We start from the raw sequence: 24,583 nt of genomic DNA on the forward strand, positions 1-24,583 counted from the left end.
AACTAGATCCAATTAGCAAAGGGGTACTATTCCAGAGGACTGTGTGTTCAGGGAGAAAGAGAGAGAGAGAGAGAGAGAGAGAGAGAGAGAGAGAGAGAGAAGCTCTGAAGTAAATTACGGTTAGATGCTAATAGTGTATAAGTTCACCTTGCAACCAATTGAAGTGCATGTGGCAGATGACGGTACTATTTAACATTAATAGGCCTAAATGGGGTGTCAGTCTTGAAAAAAGTTGAATGGAATTTGCTTTTAGATGTTTTTGAACCAATTCTTCAACTGTAGTCTTGGGAGTCAACTCAAGAGAAAATTGAATTTTAACCATTTACTCGAAATTCAATAGGAAAATGACAACTCATTCCTCAAAGTTGTAGAGGCTGTGCAGGCTAAACATTCACTGCGCACAGCAACAAAAATGTTCAGAGTCTTCTAACTTTACAGCTTTAGTCTGGGCCTAAAATTAGTTTGTGCTTGCTTTCTATTACCGCCTTCCTTATGAAACAAACATTTTGCATTTTCCAAACCTCAGAAGCTCAGCTGTAAAACTGTAGGAGACCAGCAAGAGGAAAAGGCAAGTTTCCTTCAAAGACGTCTCTAGGTGCTGCTGGCCAGCTCAGCTCTCTCCCTTGACACGTTAACTATGGCTTTTGACACTTGTCCTTGGAGAAAGTCCAAATGTGGTTCAAATGGTAGAAGCAACATTTCTTTACCTTCCTGCCTGGAACTCCCTGTGACGGGAATGAGTTCTAGCTAGTGCTTTCACGTGGGGAACGAGGAGGTCGGCCACCGCCCACCAACCACCCTTGCTCACGTCTGGAGATGGAATAAGTAAACATATAGGGAGATCTACTGTATTAAACATCGAAACCCTCTCATTTGGTTGGAATTCCTGAAAGGGTCTGGACCAAAGAGACTGCACAGTAGCAACTAAAACACGGGCTCGTTGCCATTAAAAACATTCTAAGGAGCGTGTGTATGTGTGTTTGTAGCAGGGTACTTGAGAGAGGAGAAACTTAAAATCTGAAACCATTTTTGTCTCTGTAGTCCTGAGTGGGAGGACATTAAGAACAGCATTGTCTCCCTCTGTTCACTAAGCTGGATCGGAAACCAAACTGTCTTTAGCAAGGGAGAGAAATCTACTGATAATCCTTTTGAGGCAAGGAGAGGGTCTTTCTGGCAAAGTCTTTAGGTTCCATTCAGGACCAGGAAACCTAATCCTCAAGTTCAAAGCTTGTCTCATCATAGAGTTCAGGGCGCGCAGACTTCCTGTTTCGAGAATATTTCAGCTGCAGGAGATCACCCATTTTATCCAGGGCGTCCAGCACCTGTAAAGAGATTGTCTTCCATCAGTTATCTTTAAATCCCCAAGGGCTCTGCTCTCCCAGGCCTCACTGAGAGCCACATTCTCCTTTTGCCAGTGTCTTTGATTTTAAAGACAAGAAGTAAGATCTAAATTATGCCGGTGTGGTGTTTCAGGTAGACCTAGAGAAGTGTTAGATGCTGATTTACTTTATTTCATATTCTTTACTGCACATTATGAATGAACTTATTTTGGGGTTATGAAGAAAAGAATAAAAAGCATCCGGCCCATGCTTTACCCTTAATCTGTATTTTAAAATTTAATGACATAGATAAACTTGTAGAAAAAAAAATAAGATTGTGGATTACATTTGGATTATGTCTTTACGACACAGAAAATCAACCTGGCTAAGAACCAGACGGAACATTGTGGGAGGTGGTTAGTTTCCTCTTTTCTCTCCCATACTTGTCTCCTCCTCCCCCGGATTTTAAGTAGTCCTCTCTGTGTTCCACAGAATAATAGAAGTTAAAAACACAAGAAACCAAGAACTCATCTGTTTCAAATCTCTTAATTTAGGTAGGTAAATAGATCCCCCATTTTACAAATTAAATAACTAAGATCCAGGATATACAAAATCTAATTTTTACATATAATGTTAGTGTATCACTAATCTGATGATAGTGGGCATGACTTTTTACTCTCTTCTGAGCCCGTTTTTCTTAACCTAGCAAATGAGGGGGATGATAATAGCAGGGTCTAATGTTTTGAAAAAGGTGAAATGGGGTTATGGACTTTCTCCTTTTAGAAGTCATTCCCACCTTCATATATTGATATAATAGTGTACATATAATACATGATCGTATGTAATTTCACATATACTTACTCATCCCACCTTCATGGTCCTGCACTCATCTACATTTCTTTTTCAAGATGAATTTATTCTGTTTGGTATTATCATTAGTTGCTTACTTATTAGCATCTCCTCTTAGACTTTGTTGCTCCAGGATTTTTTACATAGTAGAGACAGTAGTGTTTGGTAAATTGCACTGACATTATAAGAAAGTTCTATCAACTCCAAACTGATTGAGATGGCTTAGTTCTTTGATATCCCTCATTCACATCAAGATTTAAATCAAAGGACAATGAAATGCGGTTGTTAATCATTAACACCTCATATAAATGGCTGATAGGATAGATCTGTCTTTATTGGTTTTTTTTCCAACATGTTGCCTAATTGGCTTATGTGTTATGATAAATTTGGTGGCTATGGAAAGTGTCACAAATGCAGGCAGTTGATGGTGAAATAGCATGTTGGATTAGCTTTTGCATTTAGAACTAGTAAATAGCAGAACACTTGGCTACTAGGTCAGACTTCTGTCTATAAAACCAAAGCATTAACTTGATGCAAGTCTTCACTAAACTGATTTCCTTTTCTATCTACTGAGTTGATCACATTGTTGGGCAGTGTTGGCAAATACTTATTTTTCAGCATTGAGTGTTATTAATGTTATTTTTCTAAACCTCCCAAGAGGGACCCAGGGAGCACTAAGCTAGTTCAATAAAAGAAGTTGCTCAGAATCCAAGGTACTGGTACTGGAGGTCCCACTGGCCCGTGCCGTACTCACTGTGTCTAACATCTCCCGGGTATGAGCTGCTGAAACGCAGAACCGCGCCCTCGCTTCCGCTAACGGAGTAGCTGGAAATCCAACGACCACCACCCCGATCTTTCTGTTTAGTAGATGCCTTGCAAAAGCCCTAAAGAAAAGACAAAAAGAGGAGGTTAAGTGAGAGATGACAAAATCATACTGAAAAAAAAGGTAATGACTAATTGTCTTTTAAAAAAAATAACAATTAGTACAAGATGATTGAAGTTATTAAACATCTGTCAAATACAGTTCAAAGAGAAATAGGGCAATCATTTGATGTCACCTCTAACTGACTGTATATTATAAGACCTGGCATGCTCATTAAACAATCTTGGGTACCGACTCTCTGATATAGAGCAGAAAACACTGATGTATGTGACCCTGATTTAACAACTCTGTGTTAATATTAAATCTGCAGGATTCCTAGGAATAAAAACCAAACAGCTAACAGAGTGCAATTACATAAAGAAAGAATATATATAGCCTGACCAGGCGGTGGAGCAGTGGATAGAGCATCGGACTGAGATGTGGAGGACCCAGGTTCAAGACTTCTAGGTCGCCAGCTTGAGTGCAGGCTCATCTGGTTTGAGCAAGGCTCACCAGCTTGAGCCCAAGGTCGCTGGCTCGAGCAAGGGGCACTAGGTCTGCTGTAGCCTCTTCGGTCAAGGCACATATGAGAAATCAATCAATGAACAACTAAGGAGCCGCAATGAAGAATTGATGTTTCTCATCTCTGCCCCTTCCTGTCTGTCTGTCCCTATCTGACCCTCTCTCTGACTCTCTCTGTCTCTGCCGCAAAAAAAGAAAGAATATATAGTAAATGCACATCTATATGATTAAAAACCTAACACCAATAATATGGTATAAAAATTTCTAGAAGTCTATACTTAATGAGTTTAATTTGAGGACCAGAATCTAAGGGTCTGCAGGAGCCAGCCCCAAGCCATATTCTTACTCCAGAGCTGAAGATTTATTTTCCATTGAACGAGAGAGAGGAAATAGCAAGGGTCTCCTCATTTCTTCATGTGTGAATGAACACACCCAGATACATTCAGGGATAATAAATTCATTGGCTGGTTAAAAGGGGAGTGGGGCGAGAGGGAGACGGGAGAGAATGTGCAGGCAGAGGGAGGCAGGCCAGTAAATGAAGCTCGTAGAATGTAAGTTCCATAACTGCAAAGCTTTCTGAGGCAGGGTAAAACCTTTGAAAGCTGTGAATTCTTCCCCTTAACTGCATCTAGTCTCCTTTCCACAACTAACCTCAGTAACAATTCCAGAATATCAAGCTGTCAAAGTCTGTACATTTCTTGTGCCAAGAGCCAATGTCAGACAAAGACATGCCCCAAGTGAATCTTTCCCCCTTACACTCTGTTGTTTTTCTGCATGAAACTTGAATTACTGAGTGAGGTAAATGCCTCAGGTCTGTTCTTAGCATTAAGAGGTTGCTGGTGTCTTATTTTAGGCTGGAAGCTGACAGCATCTTTCAGCTAAAGCTTCCAGTCATAACTCAGGATGAATTCTTGAACCAGATGTGAGAGCAAGCCTGCTCATTCATTCATTCCTCTTGCTCTTTAGCTGTCTGCCTCTTTGCTGCCGCATGCCCGTTATAAACGATGTGGTCGAGATAACAAGACCTACTGAACACATAGCCTCTCTGGCCCCCTGGCTTGGGTAAGGCAAGATTCACCCTTTGATTTGGACTGGGAAGGTTACAAGGAGATGAAGCTTTCTCGTGGAGAAAGCTTGAAAACAGAGGCTGTTCTTTCTCTTTCTTGATCACCCTATGGAAGGCTGCCCACGGAACTACACAGGATGAGAGCTCATAATTGCCTGTGAAACAAGTCAAGTGCTTTTATTGCAAGAGGACAGACTGCCTGACCCATGATCTCAGGCCAGGGGTTGGGACTCCCAAAGGAGCGTTTCACTGTCTGCGTGCTTCCCTTTGTAGCAGAGGAAGGGAGTTTTGCCCAAGAATGTACAGCACACTGTATGACTGTTGATTCATTAGACTAATCTGAGGCCTCCCTGGAGCACTTTGGAACTTAAAAACTTACACTGCTAGATTTCGTCTCTTTCAGTTAATGCATATAATTGCCCTGAACATTTTATATAATGAGACTCTGGGCTTGTACTCCCCAAAGGAAATCAGAGCTGCGTAGGCTAAAAGAAACTCAATTATGTAATAATAATAATTAATAATAATAATAATAAAATTAGCATGTGTTGCATGTAGCATCACAGCATCTTGTGTCCCACCATCTTCAAGTGTGTAACAAGGACCATGAATGTAAACCCTGTACCTAACAGTAAATACAATACATTCTTTTTTTTCCCCCAAACTGATTTCTTTTTTATTTATGTATTTCTTTCTTTTTTAAAATTAATTTTAATGGGGTAATATTAATAAATCAGGGTACATATGTTCAGAGAAAACATCTCCAGGTTATTTTGACATTTAATTATGTTGCATACCCATCACCCAAAGTCAAATTGTCTTCTGTCACCTTCTATCTAGTTTATTTTGTACCCTCCCCTCCCCCCTCTCCCATTCTCTCCTCCCTCCTCTCCCCCCACCCCACTACATTCTTGATTATTGAAGTGCGTCTTTAATGAGTGAAATCACATAATACTGAGCTCCTTAGAAGATTCCAGTGGTACAGTTGCAACAGGACTTTTTTTTCAAAAGTTTAACTGGCTAGAGATTATATTTTCATTCTGCAGTTCTTTAATGAAATCAAATGTTTTAAAGTGAGCAAATGAAAGAAGGGCTCATACACTGGCTTATGTAATCAACTCCTTGTCTCCAAGGAGTTAATGTAGATTTTCTCTTTATAAACTTTTCATGGAAGAAATGTCAGAGAATGAAACCAGGCCAAGTGGCAGGGTATGCTCTTGCTAGGAACTCCCGCTAATGGCAGATAGGACCTTTTGCAACTAACCTTCTCTAAGTTTCCTTAGACAATCCAAACAATTAGAGTTGTTTTGTTTTTTTTTTCTCCCTATTGTAGTGATTGGTGCCTTTGGTTCACCAAAGATGACATTAAAGCGGATTAAACTTATACCCCTCATTGCTTTAATGAGATGTACATTTTCCTCCCCTACAGACTAAAGCTCTAGAAGCTGTGCTGTGGACCAAATACAGCTCTGGTTTAGGAGCAAATGGAACTGGCTTTGAACTCTATGCTCTACTACTTACTACCTTCAACCTGAGTGACCCTTAGAAAGTAGTTTGACTTTTGTAAATCTTGGTGTCCTCATTTGTAATCTAGGACTAAGTGTCCTACCCTTAATAAATGATCACTGGGTCCAAGAGACTTAAGTAACACATAATTAGCATTTAGTAATGTTAGCTCCTCATCTTAAATTGGAAGGCATTAGATAGTTTGACATATCCTCCAGTGTTCAATATAGCATAATTGATGCAGAATATTGCAGTATCTACTATCTCCTAGAATTTCTATTTTTACTAATGTAACTAAAGAGTGCTAAAATTATTATGAAGAGCCATGCAACAATGGTGACTCAATGTTACACTCAGTTGAAACTAGTAATAATCATCATTGTAGCAGAGTTAAAAGTAGTTGTAATAATAAAGGCTGCCACTGATGGAGTGCTTACAGTATACCAAACACTATGTTAGGTACTTTATACATATTATTAGTACAATTAATAATAATATTCAACACTGAGTAGCTTCTTTATAAGAGTCAATGCCAAGGCCGATAGACCTCATCTTGTTTGATCTTCACAATGGCCATATGAAATAGGTATTATTATTTCTCTTTTCAAAAATGAAAACAGCTGGGACATCAGAAGGTTGGGTAACTTGTCCAAGATTTCCCCAGCTAGGAAGAGGCAGAGTCAAAATTCTTTTTCACTCCAAACATCTCACTACACCATGGAGCATAGCTTGTACATGACACCTTCTACTCAGCTCTATTTTCTTTTTCATGTTTAGTGATGTCCATTTAGGACAGGACGAGGGAAACTCTTTTTCTGTTATTTTACAGTTGAGTTCTTGAATTTAAATGCATTCTTGTTTACTCTTTATGGCCTCTTCTCTTTAGATCACTCCATTTCCCAACCTGTTGAGATTTTAATTCCAGCTTTCATTGACAAAGTGAGGACTATCTAGCACACCCCACTGTCACCTGTCAGCGTTGTGCATGTCACACTCTAAAAAACTAAAGTTGATATTTAATGTCTTCATTTGCGCTAATGATAAAATATTAAACAGACAGGAGCTAAATGTGGAGTCTGTCTTCCAGAAAATACCATTTCCCCAACCACTCTGAATAAATGTAGGCTTTCTTTTGTGCCTTTCAAAATCAGATGGTAAAGAGTTTTGGATTATCTGCTGCTTTGAGTCATCATTGCCACCCCTCCCTGCCATCAGCCCAGAGAAGTATCCCGTGGGACCTTTCCTTAGGCACTGCAGGCATTGCTATCCGAACCCAGACTTGTGAACAAAAGGCCAATTGGTGGGAGAGCGGTGGCACACCAACCACTCATACATATGTTTTAACTGCTTGGGATTTCACTGTGCTGAAACGACACAAAAACATTACTCCAAAGAATCAATCTTTTGGGAACTATGAACTCACTCTTACCCATCATGAGATCTCAACAAATAACTCTGAACCATGTTTCTGTACCTCTAATGCTCTGTCAGAATGTTAGAGAGCCAAACAGAGAGTTCCAACAAGGGGGTTATGTCAAAAGAGAGTTAGGACCTCTAAAATATCATAAATAAATGTTGACTATTACCTTCCACTATGGGGTTGGCCAAACATAAAAATAAGCATTTTATATTTAGAAAGAATTTTAATTAACTTTCTTTTAATAACAGAGGTAATAATTAGTCCCTAGCAGGTTGGAGATTGGCTCATATATAAAATTGTCTATGACATACTGAGAACAAGACATTTTCTTTTCTCTTCATGCAGTTGTCACTAATGCTCAATTTCAGAGTAGCGATCAATGCAGAAGAACTCCAGAGAATCTCACTGGAGAGGCATTAACATTCGGTGTTAAAAGCATGAGCTTTTGGAGCAAGCCTAGATTTGGGTTGGTTTGTTGGTTTTACAAATGCTTGAGAAGTGTGGCTTTGAGTGAGCTGCTTAACTGCTCTCAGCCTCAGTTTCCCCACACTTGATGTGAGGCTGCCATCTTCTGAGTATGGCCATAAGAGTTCAATGGGAGAAAGCACAGAGCCTGGTAAGGTTGTATTTAAATATTAGTAGGAATGGCCTCCAGAAGTTCTCCCTGAAAAAGCCTTAGGGAGGAGGATGTTCAGGATCATCCTTCATTTCCTGTTGAGACTTCAGGGGGTAAGTAATTTCCCTAAACTCACAGAGCTTGAAAATGGTGGGCCTTTGCATCTGTGAAAAGACCCTGCTAACGGGCTGCCATGTAGCTTCTGAGAAGCTCTCCAAGTGAATTCTGAACTTAGCATGTGTTCAGAGTGCATGATCTAATGCGCATGCCGCAAGAGCCTCACAGTGCCAGAAGCAATACTCTCCTCAGATCACCTTGGGGCTTAGGTGTTACTCTGAGAGTCCGTTGGATACTCACGCTACTTTACCAGGCATGTAGAGGAGCAGGGGGACTACGGGAGATTCCTCGTTGCCATAGATGATGAATCCCATTTTGTTCAGTCTCTGTCTGAAGTATCTTGTGTTTTTTGCAAGTTGTCGTACTCTTTTTAACCCTGGAAGAAGAAGGCATGAAATCCATCAATTCACACACCAGGAAGAGGGAAGCAAAGGTCAGACTGGGTTGGCAAGCATCCTTAAGTCTTTCTTCAGACCTGCAGTGTTAGTTGGGAGGAAGTAGAAGCAGAACAGGAATGTGTCTCCTGGTGAGCAGGTGTGGGCACTGATGCCTGGGAACTGCCCTGTACCCAGAAGATGGGATCTAGGGGCAATGGCGAAGTCAGGTACTGTTAACAACTAAAGGTCAGCTTGGGTGCAGGACTATGGTGGGGTGGGGTGGCGGGGAAGGTTTCTAGCGGAAAGGAAGGAGATGAATTATCATTGACTAGATAGTTATTCTGTATTCACTCTATACTAACTACTTTAAAAAACATTAGCTCAAGAAAAGGACTGTCAATAGAAGATGCACACACACAGACACACACAGATATATACACACATACACACACAATATCATGCTAGTGGTGGATAGAGGATTTTTAGTCAAGGTAAACTGGCCCATTAAATTTCCCTTCATTTAAGTCTCTAATTAAAGAACATTTCACCCAATCTGATTTTGAAGGGGTAGCATATTTCTGGATGAGATAGACCCAGCTGAAACCAGGACTGTTTTGTGAGGTATTTGGTGGCTATAGAGCAATAAAAGGAAGGGGAGAGGGGGCCTTTCCCCAAGCAGAAAAAAATGACAGTGTTGACCCATACTGTATCAAGCCAAGGTACATGAGTCCATTTGCAGGTTTTTGGTGCTTGTGATCTAAACTTATCCTCTCTCCTTAGCATGTGTCCAGTGGGGAGGTTATACATTTGAGACAACAATAGAATTAAAAAGCAGAAAGAGTTCTAAAGACATCTATTGCCTGACTAGGTGGTGGTGCAGTGGATAGAGTGTCAGACTGGGACACAGAGGACCCAGGTTCAAAACCCCAAGGTTACCGGCTTGAGCATGGGCTCACCAGCTTGAGTGTGGGATCGCTGGCTTGAGCGTGGGATCATAGACATGACCCCATGGCCACGGGCTTGAGCCAAAGGTCGCTGGCTTGAAGCCCAAGGTCACTAGCTTGAGCAAGGGATCACTTGCTCTGCTGTAGCCCCCTGGTTAAGGCATATATGAGAAAGTAGTCAATGAACAACTAACAAAGCTGCAATGAAGAATTGATGCTTCTCATCTCTCTCCATTACTGTCTGTCTGTCCCTATCTGACTCTCTCTCTGTGTCTCTGTCACACATACAAAAAAAAAAAAAAAGATATCTGTCTATTCCAATCCTGCTTCTAATCAGGAAAGTCAGCAAATCAGTCACAACTAGTCAGTGTAATCCTCAATAAAGAAGGTTGAATAAGATTGAGTGTTACCATTACATTCTTGTCCATGTCTCTGAGTCTCATTTTTATGTCCCATCTATGAGGGGTAGGGAAGGGGCGAGGAAGGAGAGGGAGGGAGTGGGGGTAGGGTAGGGGCACAAAGAAAACCAGATAGAAGGTGACGGAGGACGATTTGACTTTGAGTGAGGGGTATGCAGCATAATCAAAGGTCAAAATAATCTGGAGATGTTTTCTCGGAACATATGTACCCTGATTTATCAATGTCACTGCATTAAAATTAATAAAAATAAGATAAAAAAAAAGATTGGATGTTGAAGTCTCATGGAAATCAGTCCAATATTTGCATCTGAAGCAAGGTTACTATTCAGCAAGAATGTGCTGCTACCATTGACCTCCATTCTAATTGGTCAGGTGTCCATTCAAACTGATTAGAGCTGTAGCACTACCAGTGATTCAATAATTTGAGCATCACTCCTGGGTTCCTATAGATTTCAAATGGGTAAAACATTCAGTAAATGTGTCTTTTACTCAGTGGTGTGATCCAAATAATTTAACAACTGGTCTCTGCACTAATGATCATTGTAAGTATATAAAAAATTATATACCAAAAGGTAGTTTATTTCATGCATTTAATACTTAAATAAAAACAATAAAGGCTCTGCCTGTGGGGGCAGGGTGAAAGCCTGGGAAAAGGCTGAGATCTGCAGCTGAGCGCATGCCCACAGCCCCACCCAGCCTGCAGAGCCGAGGCTTGTGGCCCCCCCGTGTGAGCCAGCTCTGACCGTGGGGCGGGGCAGAAACCTGGGAACAGGCGGAGACCTGCAGCTGAGCAAAGGTGCTTATCCCTGCCATTGGTGCTGAGGCTTGTGGTCTGTGCCCGGCATGCATCTCACCTGCAGGGGTGGGGTGAAAGCTGAGACCCACTGAGGTTTGTAGAGCCAGACACGTGAACACAGCCCCTCTGTGGAGGAGAAGCGGAAATCGCAGGGACAGCTGCAGCAGGCCGGCACCGGCAACGCCCATATGCCAATGCCCTAGGCAGTGACAGAGGGAGTGGTGGGCCTGCAGACAGACCACACCTAGGGAACATAGAGGCAACACCCATTGGACTCCAGAGGCCAAATCCTTCATATACAAAGACAAAATGGGCAGGCAGAGAAATGCAACCCAAATGAATCAAGAGAAATCCCCAGAGAAGGATCTGAATGAGTCAGATATAACCAAATTACTGGATGCAGAGTTTAAAATAATGATTGTTAGGATGTTCAAAGAGCTTAGAACAAAAATAGATGGTCACTATGAACACCTAAATAAAGAGATAGCAAATATAAAAAAGGAAATTGAAATAATAAAAAAGAATCAGCCAGAAATGACAAATACAATATTAGAATTGAAGACCACAATGGAAGGAATTAAAAGCAGGATGGATAAAACTGAGGATCGAATCAGCAAGTTAGAGGACAAGATAAACAAAGGCATGGAAGCAGAGCAGAAAAAAAAAAAGAGACTCAAAAAGTCTGAGGAAACTCTGAGAGAGCTCTGTGACAACATGAAGAGAAATAACAACCGCATCATAGGGGTTCCTGAAGAAGAAGAGAAAGAACAAGGGATAGAAACTTTGTTCAACCAAATCATAGCTGAAAACTTTCCTAAATTGAGGCAGGAAAAAGCCTTACACCAACTTACACCATTCACAAAAATAAACTCAAAATGGATAAAAGACTTAAATGTAAGTCGTGAAACCATAAGCATCTTGGAAGAAAACATAGGCAGTAAGCTCTCTGACATCTCTCGCAGCAATATATTTGCTGATTTATCTCCACGGGCAAGTGAAATAAAAGAGGATAAAAAAATGGGACTATATCAAACTAAAAAGCTTTTGCACAGCTAAAGACAATAAGAACAGAATAAAAAGACAAACTACACAATGGGAGAACATGTTCAACAATATGTCTGATAAGGGGTTAATAACCAAAATTTATAAAGAACTTGTAAGACTCAACACCAGGATGATAGACAATCCAATCAAAAAATGGGTAAAAGAAATGAATTGACACTTCTCCAAAGAGGACATACAGATGGCCAATAGGCATATGAAAAAATGTTCAACATCACTAATCATTAGAAAAATGCAAATTAAAACCACAATGAGATATCACCTCATAGCAGTCAGAATGGCGCTCATCAACAAAACAACACAGAATAAGTGCTGGCGAGGATATGGAGAAAAGGGAACCCTCCTGCACTGCTGGTGGGAATGCAGACTGGTGCAGCCACTGTGGAAAACAGTATGAAGATTTTTCAAAAAATTAAAAATCAAACTGCCTTTTGACCCAGCTATCCCACTTTTAGGAATATACCCTAAGAACACCATAACACTGTTCCAAAAGGAGAAATGCACCCCCATGTTTATGGCAGCATTGTTCACAATAACGAAGATCTGGAAACAGCCCAAATGTCAGTCAGTGGATGAATGGATTAAAAAGCTTTGGTACATATATACTATGGAATACTACTCAGCCATAAGAAATGATGACATCGATCATTTACAACAACATGGATGGACCTTGATAACATTATACTGAGTGAAATAAGTAATTCAGAAAAAACTAAGAACTGTATGATTGCATACATAGATGGGACACAAAAATGAGACTCATGGACGTGGACAAGAGTGTGGTGGTTACCAGGGGGAGGGAAAGGGAGAAGAGAGAGGTGGTGGGGGAGGAGAGGGGCACAAAGGAAACCAAATAAAAGGTGACAGAAGACCATTTGACTTTGGGTGATGGGTATACAACATAATCAAATGTCAGAATGACCTGGAGATGTTTTCTCTAAACATATGTACCCTGATTTGTCAATGTCATCCATTAAAATTAATAAAAAAAGAACAATAAAGAGGCACACAAAACTAGAAAATGTTATAAAAGAATTTTAAAATATTAATAATAATATTAAATAGTACCTGACCAAAAATAATAAAACTGTTATTTAAGATATTTCCATATTGCTTCTTGATTGGCATCCTCACTTGCAATTTTTTTCACCTATGGAAATGAAGTAGTCTAATTGGCCAGGGCTTGATCACATGCTACCTTTGTAGCAAAATGGAAAGGCAGGGCAAAATCACCCTGAACATCATGGTCCCCTGGAGGAAGGATGCTGAGCAGGAGGTGTTCACTGCTTAACCTGCTGGCAAGGCACAATCTAGAGCCATATCTATAGGAAGGAAGGAAGGAAGGAAGGAAGGAAGGAAGGAAGGAAGGAAGGAAGGAAGGAAGGAAGGAAGGAAGGAAGGAAGGAAGGGAGGGAGGGAAGGAGGGAGGGAGGTGGTATGCAGCCAGTTTGCACCAATTTGACAGAACTGATACCAAACTTTTTGTTGAGTTCAGCAAACTTGTTGTTAAAATGACACTTGTAATCAGGGTTCTCTCTAAGGTGGGTGCCTAGGCAGCCTCCCAATGTGAAAATCACAAATTTATATCCCTTCCTTTTTTTTGATGTTCATCTGCCCAACAGTGTTCATTGGATTTATCAATGTACCCATCATTGATAACCTTTACTTTTAGGTTCCTTATTGGGATTTTGGTTTTAAAAAACAAGTAGTTGAGGCCCTGGCCAGTTGGCTCAGCAGTAGAGCATCAGCCCTGCATGTGGAAGTCCTGGGTTCAATTCCTGGTCAGGGCACAAAGGAGAAGCACCCATCTGCTTCTCCACCTTTCCCTCTCTCCTTCTTCTCTATCTCTGTCTTCCCCTCTCACAGCCAAGGCTCCATTGGAGCAAAGTTGGCCCGAGCGCTGAGGATGGCTCCATAGCCTCTGCCTCAGGTGCTAGAATGGCTCTGGCCACAGCAGAGCAATGCCCCAGATGAGCAGAGCATTGTCTCCTGGTGGGCATGCTGGGTGGATCCCAGGCGGGTGCATGCAGGATTCTGTCTGACTGCCTCCCCGCCTCTAATTTCAGAAAAATACAGAAAAACAAACAAACCAAAAAACAAGTAGTTGCGAGTATGGTTTACTTTAACTCATATATGCTTTTGTTTCCTCACCCACTGTCTTTTTTTTTTTTTTCAAAAAAAGATACACCTCTCCCACCCTAAATTTCTCATTTTAAAACTTGAATACAAGTAAGGAGTTCAGAGAGACATAGACCCACTTGTATAAATTTTATAGACACAGCTTTCTTGGTGCTTAAAAAAAACAAAAAACAAACAAACCAAAAAAACCCCATCTGTTTTTTAACATGCTAAAACATCCCTTGGAACCTTGTCATATAGAGAGAGAGCAACCTATGTGAAGGAAAGATCTAAAAATTAGAAAGGAGAGTATTTGTTTTTCTTTTTAAAACTATTTCATCCTTACATTGAATCTGTGTATTTAGTGAGATGAGAGAATAAGGAGTTGGGAGATTGTGAACAGGGAAGGAAAAGAAAAGAGGGATGGAGTAAGACTTGTTTTTAAAAAGGTGACTGAAATGGCAGATACATATCCCAGCCACCAAAATATTTATATATTCCATATGGCCTGTCCCCTTGCGCGTTCAGTTCTTTTCTTGATCGTTAGTTGCACAATGAATAGATGGCTTCATTGGAGTAGGTCTGGTCATTCCTAAATGATCCCCCTCAAAGACTAGAAGGATTTCCTGACCTGGAAGTGCATGAATGACTTAAATTGCTTCTCCCAATGGCATTATCTTTGCACTTGCCCATAATGAATCATCTATCATTGGGCTGCCCAGTTACTTTAATTGGCCCTGTCTGTCTCCTCTGCCTTGATTAACCCAAGTAACTGAATCATCAGCTAATGCCATCACTTTATTCCTTGTAGAGCCTTTGGAGAGTTGACCGAACAGATCAGAATATCAATCCCAGGGGTAGCTGACTCTTAAGAACTGAATGTTTTATTCTTGCCCTATCTTTCCTATCTTTGAACCAGTTAGCAAAGCACGGATTAAAAGCCATTATGACACACTTTGTGGTCACCATGTTTTCTCGTATAGGTCACTATAAATGCCTTTGAGGTCTTTTGAGTTGGCCAAGATACAGCTCCTTTCAATTACTCTATTGCTCACTCTTTAAAATTGGAAACATTCTCCTACTCTTGGAGGGCCCGGGGGCAGAGAGGAATTTGTACATATAAAATGCTACTCATCTAGACAGGATGTGGGTGATTTTATTAATTACGATGTGCTCTGAGATCCTTGCTTGGAGAGTGCTTTGTAAAAGTAGAAGGGATTTTTAGTACTTGTCCTTTTGTACAGGGACAGCCATGCCAAGATGACATGGAGACTGGCCATTGCAGTCATGTTCCCCTCATGACACGCAAAGTCCATCATTAATTTCTGATCCTCCTCCCACCTATTCTGCAGAAGACAGGGAATGTCCTGGAGCATATAAATAAGTGAATGAGCTGATCTCTTATGTAGGGTTCTAGAGAGTTTATCTGTGTTTTATTTTGCTATCTTCTGGGTTCTCTGAAGAGGCTGGTGAGTAGAAAAGGACAGCTTTTGGAGTTAAATGGTCTGAGAATCAAACTATACCTGGACAACCTAAGGTCTTAAAACCTCATTTTTACCTGTAAAATAGAGATAAATAAGCTCATCTCCAAGGAAAGTTGGAGGAAATAAAGGGGTTAAAGCAGAGAAAGTGCTTAGCACTGTGACTGGCATACAATAGGTTGCTTGAAAGGTTATTACCTTTTTCATAAGGCAACCATTATCAGCAGCCTGGGTGCCACCTCAGAATCAGTTGGAGAGCTTGGCAAAAGCCCATACCCAGCCTGCATCCCAGACCATTTAAAAGAGGTTCTCTTGGGATGGGACCAGGCATGAGTTTTGGGTTTCACAAGGTTCAGCCATGGAGACTCAGATGTCTCCGAAATAACTGCCATTCTGGCTCACCCCTCAGGGCGTGCATGGCGGTGTGAGATGCTGCTTGTGTCCTGGCTGCATCATGCTCCCTGGTTGGACACAGAGAGTAAAATACGGGTTTCTGTCATAGCCTGTCATTGGGCAAGACAACATCCCAGCAGTTACTGAGTGCGTGGGCACTCAGATAGTAGTACTGTGGGGTGACCTGCTCCCCTGATAGCTATCTCTTCCGAAGTGCTCACTTAGCGTGAGGTCGGCCCCAGTGTCAGCCTCACCCCTCTCATGAGCGTGGAGGGTGGATGAAGTCGGGATGAGCCTGTCTGGGTGGGTGACCGGTATGCCACTATTCCGTCCATTCAGATTTTGAGCTCGGCCGCCTGGAGAGACGGGCTAGGTTCACAGAGGGCACGGCTACTTTAACCTTCCCTCCAATGCTGTTAAAACAAAAACAGCTGGGGCAGGGGAAGGAAAACAAATAAAACACAAAGCATCCCACTACAAAGCTTTGCAGTCCCCTAATAAAAACAATCATCTGTGGCCTTTCCAAAAATATGTTTGGGACAACTCAGTCTCCAGAGGGCCAGAAGGAACTGTGGACAGTGGGGACTCGCAGAATAACCTGTTGGAAGCTAAAGAAGGAAAACGTCTTTTCTGTTGAACCATCAGCATGCAAAAAAAAAAAAAAAAAGAAAGAAAGAAAGAAAAAAAAGAGAGACAGGCATTTCTCCCTGTGAGACTAAGCAAAAGAGGCAGATTTGAGGAGTTCATGAGCCAACACCATTGCCTCTCTCTATTTTCTGCAGACATTGCAAGCTCACTTTCACACAGAGGAAACATGAATATGCCCAGATGCCACAGGGCGACACTGCTTGATTTTCCGAGCTGAAAACGCACATGCAGAAATCCATGCTGCCTTCCCCCCTTAAATTCTTTAGCATACCCCACTGTCTGAATACCGACTTCGTGACCTCAAGCTCGCTCCTAGGAAGCGCTGCATGGAAACCGGCATCCTTGTCTTCGGAGATGGGAGACGCTTTCCATGCATGTCTCACTGAGAAACCAAGTTGATATTAAAGAATGCTTGCAGTGTTCTAAGAATGCCTAATCTCCCTGCCTCTTCCCCCTTCTTTGTCTGGCTGGTTAGCCTAGCTTCTCCCCCTGACATGGGAAGGGGGTGGGAAGCGGGGGGTGTTGGAGAGAGACCTTGGAGTAAAGTTTCAACGTGGCAGCAGGAACCCAGCGTCTATTATTTTAAGCTCTGGACACCAGACAGGACATTTTGTTTCCAACACACTCAGGGGCAGAGAGATCTCAGTAAAGATCAAGAGGCTACAGGGCGGCAAGACTCGTAAGAATTGCATTAGCAGTGACAAGCTTCCCGGTAGGATGGGGAAAACAGTGTGCGGAGCGGTTGGCTGAGAGCAACACACATTTTTATCAGGCACTGAAGCTCTGCCTTTTGATGTCCAGATTCCAAGGTTACGGCATGTTTTATAGTCCCATACACATTTTCCAAGGACTCGCCGGGCTGCTCAGTCCTGCCCCTGTGGAATGCGTGCGGGAGCCGGCGGGCCGGACATCAAGGGTAGCCGTCTGTCTGCATGGCCTGATTTCAAGGGCCCCGGGAAGACACCACCTCCTCCAACCCAACCCCCACACTCCACTGCTCAAATAGACCGTCAGCGGTTTAATCCACAAGGAGGGGCACGGATGTACATCACCTGTGCACCCTGCTGAGCAGGGTGTGTTTGGGCCCCCTTTCCAGATGAGGAAACTGAGGCTGGGAGATCATTAATGCGTTACCCAGCTGACCCGGAAATGAGCTGTGCCTCTGAGTCTATCAAAATCTGCTCTCTGGAAAGAAGCTGGCAAACTCATTCCTGATGAGGTGCGAATTCCATGATTCATGGATTCATACATTTCACAAATGAAAAGCACTCACTATGCACAAGAGCCAGGCCAGCTGGGGCAGAAGATGAAAACACCCCGAGGCTGTTTACAAAGGAATGACTTACTGGTGGAGACAGCAGGTATCAGATAATATACAACAGAAAAGAAGAGCCATAGACAGCTATCAAGGGAGTGAGCAGGCTTTTCACGTGCTAGTACTTCATGAATATTTCCAGAATGAATAATGATTTAATTTTAACATGCATGAAATAGAGAGCAGTATCTTCAAAAGTCAGCATTTATGAAGTTTTGCACATTAAATGGGGTAATTTGCAGGGCTAGAGTCTTCTGGGAAACTTGAAAATCAGCGATTCTTCAGCAGGAGAACACAGAGTCATCTGGATTCTTTTTCTAGGATACACACAGTAAGGCCCTCTCTGTAGAGATTCTGATCCAGAAAAACTGGTGTGGACCTTCTAGCAAAACTCTGAGAAACTGGTGTGCACCCAGTTAAGAACCATCACTCCAAGTCACAAATTATATTGTGGTGCTTTTGATTCTACAAAGATAATACGGCTGAGATAACTTCATACTGCTTTCCACAGAGGCTGCACCAATCTTCATTCTCACCAACAATGCACAAGGGTTCCCTTTTCGCCACACCCTTGCCAACATTTGTTGTTTGTTGATTTGTTGATGACAGCCATTCTTACAGGTGTGAGGTAATACCTCATGATAGTTTTAAATTGCATTTCTCTGATGATTAGTGACATTGAGCATATTTTCATAAGTCTACTGGCCATCTGTATGTCCTTTTTAGAAAAGTGTCTATTCAGGGCCCTTGCCCATTTTTTAATTGTATTGTTTGTTTTTGTGGTGTTGGGTTTGAATTTTGGGTATTAACCCCTTATTAGCTATATCAATGAATATGCTCTCTCATTCAGTGGGTTGTCTTCTTATTTTTTTGATGGTCAGAGAAAGACAAATACGATATGATTTCACTCATATGTGGAATCTAATGAACAAAATGAACTAACAAGCAAAATAGAAACAGTCTCATACATAGGGTGCAGGCTGACAGCGGTCAGGGGGTGTTGGATGAGAGAGGTGGAGGGCTAGAGCAAAAAAGGATAAAAAACTCATGGACATGGACAACAGTGTGGTGATTGGGGAAAGGAAGGAAGAGGAGGGCATGGGGGGCTTAAATGATGTTGGACAAAGACTTGACTAGGGAGGTGAACACACAATATGGTGTACAGGGATGTGTTCTAGCATTGGGCACCTAAAACCTGTATACTTATGTTAGCCAGTGTCACCCCAATAAACTCAATTAAAACCTGACCAGGCAGTAGCACAGTGGATAGAGTGTCAGACTGGGACACAGAGGACCCAGGTTTAAAACCGTGAGGTTGCTGGCTTGAGCATGGGCTCATCAGCTTGAGCGTGGGTTATTGGCTTAAGCATGGGATCATAGACATGACCCCATGGTCACTATCTTGAACCCAAAGGTCACTGGCTTGAAGCCCTAGGTCACTGGCTTGAGCCTAAGCTTACTGGCTTGAGCAAGGGGTCATTTGCTCTGCTGTAGCCTCCTGGTCAAGGCACATATGAGAAAGCAATCAATGAACAACTAAGGTGCCACAACAAAGGATTGATGCTTCTCATCTCTCCCTTTCTGTCTGTCCCTATCTGTCCCTCTCTCTCTCTGTCTCTGTCACACTAAAAAAAAATTCAATTAAAAAAGATAAAAAGGCTGGCCTTAATTAAAGACACCAGAGAGCAATTTAGTCTCAGTATTTTGCCATCAACAGATCTGTGTGCCAAGTTCCATCTGACCTTCCCTTTTTTCTATGAAGATGAGCAAGTCACTCATTATCTCTGAGTCTCAATTTACTCATCTGATAACTAGGGATGATAACAATAGCTTTTCATCCATTTCCAAGGACTTTGGGGAGGATGCTATTTAGTCACTATTATTATCAGTGGAGGATTAAAAGGCAAAGATTTCAATGATTTTCTAGGAGCATATAAGCTAGAATAAGTCATGTAATTATAAAGAAAGGTGTAAAATTGAACAATTCATGGAAGAAATGCTAAAGGAGTTTGGACAAAGACCTAGAGGTGATAGGTTACCATCTTGTGCGTGTAATTTTAAAGGTGGGGCCGGGTCGGGGATCACCAGGAAGATGAATAATTTACTCACCTAGAATGTTTGGATTACAATCACAAGAAAGTCAGACCATTGAGATCTGTGAATTCTGACGTAATAGCTGGAAGGTTCTGGTGAGTAACAGGGAGCCGTGGCAGCATCCTAAGAAGGCAATGCCATGCTCCGTGGGAGTTTAGGAAGAGAAAAGCTCCTTGTGTATATCGCATGGATTAGGATGAGGAAGAAACGGGAGGTGGCAAGACAAGGTAGGAAGCCAGAGTGACAGCAGATGTCTGAGTTATGACAAGAAAGCCAAGGAGGTGGTGAAGGACAGGTCCTGGGTTGAGGAACTGGGTTTTGGGAGCTCTGAAAGGACTTTGAGCAACTAAGTGAAAGTGGCCACCAGGAAGCCCCATCCGAAGCACTGCCTACACGGAGGCTCAGCAAATGGGAGGTCAGACCGCCGCACTCCCCAGCCAGACCCCACTACAATGGCAGCACCAAGGCCAAGTGCTCAAGAACTGTGAGTCCAGCTCTTCCACTTTGGACAAGGTACTTTCTTTTTCTGTATATCAGGTTATTCACCTGTACAATGGGACTAATGGCAGTGATAATAATAATAATGCCCATTACATACTGTTAACGAGGATTAAGTATTAAGTAAGTACTTAGAAGAGTGTCAACCACACACTGAGCCCTATATGAGTGCTGTAAAATTTAAAAACTATATATATTTTATAAAATGAACTTTTTTTTTTTAAATTTATTTATTCATTTTAGAGAGGAGAGAGAGAGAGACACAGGGGGGAGGAGCTGGAAGCATCAACTCCCATATGTGCCTTGACCAGGCAAGGCCAGGGTTTTGAACCGGCGACCTCAGCATTTCCAGGTCGAAGCTTTATCCACTGCGCCACCACAGGTCAGGCAAAATGAACTTCTATGTACATTTCATTTGAAAGAAATTCTGCGGCTCAAAAATACTGAAAACCACTCACTTGAACCAAAGACAAGATTGGATGACTTGGATTTGCCCTCTACGGGTGGACCTCTGTGATCAATCAAAGTGACCTTGTGGCACCTGCAGCCCATCTGGCTATTCCTGTGCCCTCCTAAGTCGTGTGTGTGTGTGTGTGTGTGTGTGTGTGTGTGTGTCTGAGATAGGTCTTCAGATATCTTTTTATCTCCGGGGATTAAGTATTCAGCTTGAATATTAAGAATGAAATTAATTTTTATTCTTAGTATTCAAGCTGAAACGTGATCACTGGAAATCTAATTACATAAAATCCTCCTATTTTGCAAAGGTAAAAATACATTTTAAGGATATCAACTAGTACTTAAAAACACATCAAGTGAGCCCTTAGAAGGGACTGGGCTCTTCTTGAAGAAAGAGATTCAAGAAGAGAGAAGGGTGTCTGACCCGAAGAAGATTGTCCATCGCTGGCTCTAAGGTGGCTGGGGCCATGTGGTAAGGGATTCAAGCAGTCTCCAGGAGCAGAGAGAACAAACTGTGCCCAGACTCTGGCCCAAGGAGACTGTGAGATAATAAATGGGCATTGTCTTAAGCCGCTTTTGGTTTGTGGTAATCTGTTAGAGATAGAAACCGAATCCATTCACTCCAGTCCGGAACACACGCTAGGCTTCCCCAGGCACATATCCACCTGCTTAATTCTCCCCAGCTGTGGCTGCTAGGGTAGCCGCTTTTCTCCAGACAAAAGTGGGGCTGAGGTGGGGCCCCTGCTGCATTTGGGGCTTTTGCTGCTTAGCTAAAAATGAACCCGTGGTGAGAAAAACAAAGATCAAGGAGGAAGAGCAGCTTCCCTCCACCCTCAAAGATGCTACAGCTGGAGTCATGTTCTCTCCTCTCCAGTTGTGCCGACTGACGCGACATTCCATGTGTGCGACATCACAACTCCCCCGGCTCAGAGTCCGTCTCCGCAGAGGAAACAAAAGCGAAGAGGACGCTTCTGTAGGGCTCATGGTGTAAAAGGATACCTTGTTTGCAGGCTGGGTGGAAGGAAGTGGCCACATTATCCATTTGCCCCATTGCCATTGAAAAGACAAACAAATGTACTTTCTACTCTTGCTAGGGACACTTTTGCAGCCCCCAAATCAAGTGTAGAGTTTACCGAGCTGCTATAAAAATTCTACCCTTGGCTAACTGTGAAGATGAAGTGAATAAAGGGGCAGAGAAGGTTGTGGAACATTTGGCAAGCGATTTCGGCACCAACAAACTCCCTTCTCCTAGCGAAAGTTCAGTTTGCTGGCTAATTCTGTGCTTGTGGGACAAACCCGAGTCACTTACAGGAACAGAAGCAGCAAAAGGGTAGAGAGACCAGGTTTGTCACTTGGCCTGCTAACCACAACCTGAGGTCCACACACACAAAAGGACCAGGTAGAACCCCCCTCCCCAGCACAGGTGATTAATCACGGACGCAGGCAGCCCCTCAGCTGAAGGCCAGCGGAGCGTAGCACCCGCCATCTGTTCTGTATTAGTGATTGCTGAAATGCCCGTGGCCTGAAACCATTTAGAAAATGCGGCTCTCCATGCCTCTTTCTCTGCCTCTCTCTGCATCTCCAGCCGGTAACCAAGTAGCAAATGTATTTAAGAAGCAGCAGCTAGTTTCTCCCTCAACAATGCCAAGGGCCATCGGTACCAGGGCCCTTCGACGGCACACTCGGGTAGAATCCTCCACGGCCTCCTCTCGCATTCATTAAAGGCTCTTGGATGGACTGACAGGCCTTGCTGGGTTTGTTGGGAGAGAAGAAATCATAGGAAGCCAATTCTGCATGTGCTGACCTCTCCACCAAGGTAGGGGCCGAGAAATGTGACAAGGCCTTTGGGAACCTTGCGTCTAACTATCATAGTGCTATCGCCGCAAACACAGTCCTTTCTGGTTCTCCCTCTCTTCCCCTGGCGGAGGAAGAGGCAGAATCTGAGATGGAGAGTAAAGGAGCAAGAACAGCTGCAAGCTAAGCTCGATGCTGCATGAGTAAGTGTGGTCTGCAGACCCCGAACGGGCTGCGCTGAATGAAGAAAAGCAACATCTTCCGAGAGAAGTCTGTGAACGTATCTCGTGTCAAATATAAACAGTAGGAAAGTGAGAAAATTCCCCTCCAGAGAGCGAACTGCTGTCACCCAACCTACTCCTTCCTTTCCTCCCTCAAAGCCCTAAATCTTCCCAGTTAGCCACTTCTGTTTTTTAAACCTATCAAACTGAAGTGCAAAAATGTGTGTGCCCTGTTTCAGGGACCAAAGCAAAGGTCCAAGGTCACAGCTGGAAGGTGCTGGTGCCACTTCTCCAAGTCCGTGTTGGGTTAGAGGCAGGTCAATGCCTCACCTGCCACTCTCATGATAAAATTTCACAAATGATCAGGATGAATGAAATAATCCAGATGAGATGACTTGGAAACGAGGCCTGGTTGTATTTTCCAGAGCTAATGCTTTCTAAGTCTCCCTTTTTACCCCTTTATCTTATATTTCCTTTGTGGAGGGGAAAGGAACAAGAAAATAATAGAGATTAATAGATTTAATGAAGTTACTTGAAAGGCCCTGCCATTTTATACAACTTCTTCTCCTAATAGTTGAATAAACAACAGAAATTTAAGCCTTCGCAAAAGAACGTTTTTAAATCTCGGATAGGACACAGGATGAATTATCTGGAGAGAACTCACCCATGTGGACATTACAGCAGAAATACATTGTTCGTGCTTCTCAAAGTAGACGAAGTGCTTAAAGTCATGTTGATCAGGATCATTTTATCCCATGAATTTAATCTTGATATGGAGTCATTAGTTTTATCTCTAGTAGGGCTCTCTTGTGATTGGTTGCTTTGACAAGTTAAGTGCTAGGTGCTGATGTGGTCAACATCAGAGATCTGATCCTTGTTCAAGCCTCTTAGACTCTGTTTAGTCCATAGTCCCAAAAGAACCAAAGTGTGGCTGAACAGAAGGGGAGGGGAGCCTCAAAATAAACCCATCCAGCACAGAGAGCTAGCTTCAATGTCTATGTTTTTAAATTGCATGTTTTAAAGTGCAATTTACAATTTTCTGATAATGCTGCAATTTCTAATTTTCTGTCTCATGATATCCCCTTACCCCTTGCAAAAAAAATGTTCTGAATGTCTGAAAGCGTATTACTACTTCCAAAATATACATTCTCTCCTGTTTTGGCCTGACTTCCAGGGCTGTTCCAACTTCATGTTATTTTCATTTCTTCTGGGGAAGCATGATGCCCAGGGTTCATTTTCACCCTTAAAATAGTACACAGCACTGGGAAATTTAGCGACACAATAACGATAATGATCTCAACCCTCACTATGGCCCGGGACAAGTTTCCATGAAAAAGAAACAGAAGTGGTTGTAGTAAAAGCCAGACAATAAGCCCTGAGAGTCCCTATAAAAGGAAGAGAGATTCTTCTTCAGTCCTTCAGACTTTGTTTTTCTTTTGTCCTTAGTTACTTTGATTCCATTCCAGGTCAAGAGTCTATTTACTGAGTCAATAGAGAAAAGATTGGGAAACTGTCTAAAATATACAGTGTCTTCCTACAGTGTACACCCATCAGAAAGTCTGGGGAAAGGATGTGCTGGACTGAGGTTAAGAACTGAAGCAAAGACTGGCTAGCTAGTCACCGAACCCATTTCCTTGGCCGATGAGAAACTTAACTTCATTTCCCAGGCTCCTTTGTGGTGAGGCAAGGA

The 24,583-nt window shown here is 42.5% G+C and overlaps 1 protein-coding gene across 1 annotated transcript in view; it reads right to left on the reverse strand.

The window, feature by feature from the left end:
• Positions 1-203: 203 nt before the first annotated feature.
• SPTLC3 (serine palmitoyltransferase long chain base subunit 3) overlaps positions 204-24,583 on the reverse strand; it is a 158,504-nt gene continuing 134,124 nt past the window's right edge. Inside the window, exons 10-12 of the mRNA XM_066387135.1 lie at positions 8,518-8,653; positions 2,923-3,052; positions 204-1,322 (exon numbers count right to left, since the gene is read on the reverse strand). Coding sequence (XP_066243232.1) covers positions 1,209-1,322; positions 2,923-3,052; positions 8,518-8,653 — 380 coding nt within the window. The 3' untranslated portion in view covers positions 204-1,208. The remainder of the gene's footprint in view (positions 1,323-2,922; positions 3,053-8,517; positions 8,654-24,583) is intronic.

The sequence above is a fragment of the Saccopteryx leptura genome, chromosome 5, assembly GCF_036850995.1.
Source record: "Saccopteryx leptura isolate mSacLep1 chromosome 5, mSacLep1_pri_phased_curated, whole genome shotgun sequence".
NCBI lineage: Eukaryota > Metazoa > Chordata > Mammalia > Chiroptera > Emballonuridae > Saccopteryx > Saccopteryx leptura.